We start from the raw sequence: 5,428 nt of genomic DNA, 5'->3' as shown, positions 1-5,428 counted from the left end.
TCATACGGTTCACATACTTTTTTCTGCTCTACAATTTACTCTTTTCTAACCTATTTTTATTTCTTGAATACACGATAATACATGTTTAAAAAAAAATGTATCTACCTTTTCAAGGTGAGAAACGTAATCCAAGCCGCTATCAGGATTTGAATCGTAACTTGGATAGGCCCTAGCCTATTTCTACTTTTTGATGTAAGTTCTAAAAATATCCCGGACAATTATTCCTTCGTTCTGGGCCTGGGCCGAGTCGCGAGCTAGAGTGTCTGGGCAGTGATGGAGAGGAGAGAGAGATGGAACTACGCGTGTCGAGACTCCTAGGACGAGTGGTTTTATTGCTTGTTTCCGGGATTTTAGCTGTTTCAGGTAATGTACAGAAATTGTAAATCTATGTCTATTCAGAAGGAAAATTGTCTGTTGAATTTTTCCCCCCTTTGGTGTTTGTTGGTGAGCTCTCTTGGGTAAAACCGTCCGTCTGTGTGAGTCAACATTTGAACACGGAAGAAGAGTGCCGTCCGTGCTCGCTTTGTTCCCCCAAAACTGGAACATTCAGTAAAACATAGGCACTGAGGGGCTGGGTCGCGACCTAGAAATCTCTCTATTTGTGTCATCTTGACTAGATCTAGATTGAAGCAACTGTCTTTTAAATCAGAATGTACGCGGAGTCGCTCACGCTGACCCAATTCCTAGTCCCCCTTTTTGTTGCTACTTAAAATGGCACGCCTAATCAATATGATGTTGTTGATGCATTTTCTCGGCCACTTGTCATCTAATTTTTCACGGTAAGCTTGAGATTCCACTCCCAGTCAGCAGTTACTCATTAGCAGGTCCTATTATGACTCAAACCGAAAGAGCTCCAATTCTATTCTGAACCATCCCAGTCCTATTCCAATGTTCTTGTGTGTATGCTCAAGTTCCCGTAGAAAAAACAGTTGAGGCGATCGTTGGGCCTAGTGAAGATGTGGTGTTTTTTTTTCATCTTGATTTTCTCGTTCCAGCCAAAAAATGAAGGTGGCTACCTGACCGGTTTGAAAAATATAATAAAGAAACCATACAGGTGTTTTCTTCACAGTGTTTGAGCAATTAGGTTATTCTGAACTGTGGTAGGTCTATCTCCCACTCCTTGATTTAGGGCCAGGTGATTGTGTAGGCCAGGCCGAGGCTAGTGTGTAGATCTAGAGGTGACTTGAACTTTTATCTCATGGAGGGCTGTTGGGTTTTAGAGGTCTTTTTAAAATCTAATTTAATAAAAAGTAGTTTCATTGTTGATCTGGGTCTGGTTTAGTGTTTGTTCTGAAATAATGTCTTGGCTTCCACTTTCTGACTCGAAAGATTTTGTTTTGAATTTTTAAAGCTTTTATATCTATCTACCAGGAGTGGCACACTACTTGATTGAAGTGTTTGGCCTAGATACTCAATTAGTTTGAACTAGAAATTCACACTTTTAGTACTTTTAGAATTTATTAATTTATTATATATATAGATCTATATATATATATATATATATATATATATATATATATATATATATCTATCTAATCTAGGTCTTATAGATATTAATTATATCTGTATGAATTATGTTAATCATCAGTTAATCTCACGATTGTTTGAGATGCTAGCATAAATTGTCTGTGGTGGAGTGGTCGGTAAGATTGAAGAATACCGGACCAGCGGACTGACTTTGCCTATGTCTCAACCTTAGGAATTCCTAATTTCCCCGTTTTTAAAATCTCTCAATGGAGAATCTCGGACCGGTAGATCTGTTCATTAAAATTTTGTCAGGGGGGAGACCCCCCCTGAACCCCCCCTCCCCCATCCTCCACCCCAACCACCCGCCCCACCTACCCCACTTTCTCGCGCAATATTGTACGAGTGGTCCGGTATTCTTCGTAAATCTGCCCGAGTGGTCAGATGATTTGCCACCACACACCGCTCTAACTACTCTAAGACCTCGAGCCTGAGTTTGATTATCATGTGTAAGAATTTATTTAATTTTCATCATAATTTAATATATACGGTCAAGAGGCTCGTCATTTAATAAGTGTATCTGTGTGCTAGGATGTGGTATTATGAACCCCTCTCAGTTAAGGTTGGCCAGGATACAATGACAGAGAGACAGGATGGGTTGGAGACCCTCGGCTCCTCAAATGGTTTTCTACTACATTGGGTATTTTTTTACTTTCCCTCCCGCCTCACACCCAGCTCCCAGTTGTCTATTTTCTGCTAATATTGATACGCTGAACATGAATATCAACTTCATTTCCGTCGCAAATAAATAGTTTTTGAAATATTTCATTGTTTTTAACCGAGATAGACATGCTTTGGACCAATCAGGGGGTTCCAAGGGGGCCTGCCCCACTGGGGTAAAAGAAAATCTGGGGGGTTACAGGGGGGCATGCCCCCCTGTTTTTACCTATAATTTGATATATTTACAGTTAGTTAGATTTGAAGTTGTCTTGAAAATAATTGATTTGTGACAGTTTTAGTGGCTTTATGTGTGATCTGCAGCAAACAGTACACTTCAGTGTTACAGCAGTTTGACCCCTGAAGCAGTGCATCTGTGTGCGGGAGTGAAAGTAAAAAATTACCCTAAATTGTGTTGCTGATTGGGTGGGGAAAGCACGACTCTCTGCCTTTAAAAAATGGTTTGAATCAAAAGATTGTAATTGTAGGAAGTTTGTCAGAGGACTTTCTTCAGCAAGAATGTGTGTTTTAAATTTTTTACAAGTTGTTTTATATTTTATAAAAGTTCCTGCTGTTTTTACTAAGAGAAAGTCCCTCAGTATTCTCTTTTAAATTACCTTCCCTCCCTTTTCACATTTAGCTACAATTGTCCATTTTCTACTAATTTTGATGCGCTGAACTTTATATATTTCCGTCACAAATGATTAGTTAAAAATTTTTTAATCATATGTGAGGCAGTGTGGTGGAATCAGGCTCTCGTCAAAATAATCAAAGTGAAGAAATTTTCATTTTCCCCCAGGTTTGTGAATTTTTATCAAGTTTTTGTTTTTAGGCTCAACACCTTTCATGCCCATTAAAGAACTCGGTTCTGTGTGGATTTTTCTGAAAAACGTTGATTAAAGGCACAAAAAATGTAAATTTTCAGTTACCGCGGACTCTTTTATATTAACCTTAGGAAATTATAACTTATCTTTGGAGGCCATTTTCTCACTAATTTTCCCTGAAAACAAGTGACCCCCACCTCCTTCATTCACAAATATCTCGACTTGTATTCAAGATAAAGGGATATTTTTTTCATCCAAATAAAGACAAGTGAACAAGCTTTAAGATGATACCAATAACTCTATATATATATATATCCAAAAATTTACGAGAGCCTGATGAGCCTGATTCCACCTCGCTGCCTCACATCTTTGAGGAACATTTGCTCAGTAAATTCCACACAGTTTTAATGTGTTTTTCAGTAGCCATAAAAGGTGGTGAGCTAAGAAAGAAACCAATGACAAAGATTGTCCCCTGGGCAGAAAATGTGTTTTTTCCATTTCATTATTTAGGCAAGTGCCTTGTTTCACCATTTGTGGTGTCCATCATTTCGCTACCTCAGTGCTTTCTTGGCGTACATATCTTCTTTTTTTTAACAGTGACAATGTGACTTCTTCTCTTAAGCTCACTCTTTGTTACAAACTGTTTTCGCCGTTTTATTAAAAATGGAGATAGAGGACAAGAAAGCACGTACTGAGGTCGCGATTTGTCCAGAACATGATGATCTTCTAGACCATTGCTGTCCGACCCGCGCGATAAAAAGTAATTTTTGTGGGCGATGGGGATCACGCTGGTAGTGACAGGTGTTATTTAACCCTATCCGTACGTCGTGTTTTACCATCGCATCCATATATAAATATGAACGTATGCTATTCAAAGTGTACGGATCGAATTTTAACGAGTAAATGTCCCCTTTACCCCCACTTTTTTAAAGAGAAAGTTTACTCGTTAATCTGATCCGTACGCTTTGCTTAGCAGTCTGTCAAAATGATTTTTTGAAATACATATAAAGTTTCAAAGAGATCTTTTCACTAGAAGTATTCTAAAATGTGAAGAATGCAACCCCGGGGGTACGAAATGACCCCCGGGCGTACAGATATATGGTTAATGCTCCCTTTGGAAATACAGGTGTCTGGAGGTACATTTTTAGCCTTGTAAAGGTTGCAAAAGTGGGTGCTGGTTATAAAAAAGCTTGACATGCACTGTTTTTTATTTCATACATGTATAGTCACCATACTTCTGCTGCACTGTGAAATGTGAGGAATTTGTACAATCTTGTAAAACAATGTTACATTTTTTTTAGTAATTTCAGGTGAAGTGAAGGAGTTTGCTAAAGGAAAGAAGGTGTCTTTGTTCTACCGCCATCATGATTGTGTCGTGACCTACTTTCACAACGGACTAGTCGTCAATTCCACCTTGGATAGCCAGGTAGGGGAAATTATGTCCTTGTTGAGATTTAGTAGATTTACAAGATAGTATGTCAGCACACTCATTTACCGGTGGCTTGGAATATGGTACTGCCTCTTTGTCTCTTAACATGTTTGTCACTGTGTTTTTGTCTCTTTTTGTGTGTGTGTGTGTGCGTGTGTGTGTGTGTGCGCGCGCGCAGTAGGTTTTATAGCGACATGTTGATTACCGAGATGCCGTTTGTATGATTTTATGATTAGTTTTATCTCTATTATTTTCACTGAAATCTCTTTCGTAAAGATTTTATTTTCCATATTTCTGTTGACCCAATAGTTGGTGTGTCTGATAGTGTTTTTGGTGGCAAGTGCAAACTAGGTAAATTAATTTTTAAGTTAATTTGACAAAATCCCCAGTGTCTCACTTGATTTATTATTCGTGGGTGGTTGGCGGGTACTCTGGTGTCGTTTGCTCCTTCTTTCCTGTCAAATATCTATCGTCCTTACCTCTCCTCTGTCTTTTTTCTCTCTGGTAACACCTCTAACCTTCGGCACTTATATGACCTTATTGTGTTGCAAGTGCCGTAAAACTTTTACTAAAACTGAAACTCACCTGATATTTGAGTTTCTCGTTTTGTGGACCAAGCTATCTCTATTGCCGCTGTGGCCTTGGGGAAACATTTTCCTGTTGTGTTTGAGTGTCATATCGCGACCTCAGTACTTTCTTGTCCTATCTCCAATTTGATTAACATTGAAAATGTGACATTTTCTTAAGCTCAGTCTTTGTTATGAACTGTTTTAACTGTTGTTAAAAATGGAGATAGCACTGAGGTTGTGATATCCTGCCCTCCCTCTGCCTTCTGTCCAGTCACCAGTCTCATTGTCTCGTTGTTCTGTTGTCCTACAGTTCCTCACTGTCACAGTCACCAGTCTCATTGTCTCGTTGTTCTGTTGTCCTACAGTTCCTCACTGTCACAGTCACCAGTCTCATTGTCTCGTTGTTCTGTTGTCCTACAGTTCCT

General features: G+C 39.0%; 1 protein-coding gene across 1 annotated transcript; it reads left to right on the top strand.

Annotated features, from left to right (window-relative positions):
• Positions 1 to 217: 217 nt before the first annotated feature.
• Positions 218 to 4,431, top strand: LOC106013978 (the record flags this gene model as incomplete). Its single annotated transcript, XM_013090944.2, is given in 2 exon segments — positions 218 to 363; positions 4,307 to 4,431. Coding segments are annotated over 2 exon segments (198 nt in total), but the record flags the coding sequence as incomplete, so codon positions are not given.
• Positions 4,432 to 5,428: the final 997 nt, after the last annotated feature.

The sequence above is a fragment of the Aplysia californica genome, unplaced genomic scaffold (genome assembly GCF_000002075.1).
Source record: "Aplysia californica isolate F4 #8 unplaced genomic scaffold, AplCal3.0 scaffold01705, whole genome shotgun sequence".
Lineage (NCBI taxonomy): Eukaryota > Metazoa > Mollusca > Gastropoda > Aplysiida > Aplysiidae > Aplysia > Aplysia californica.
This window is presented reverse-complemented; position numbering and strand designations above follow the sequence as displayed.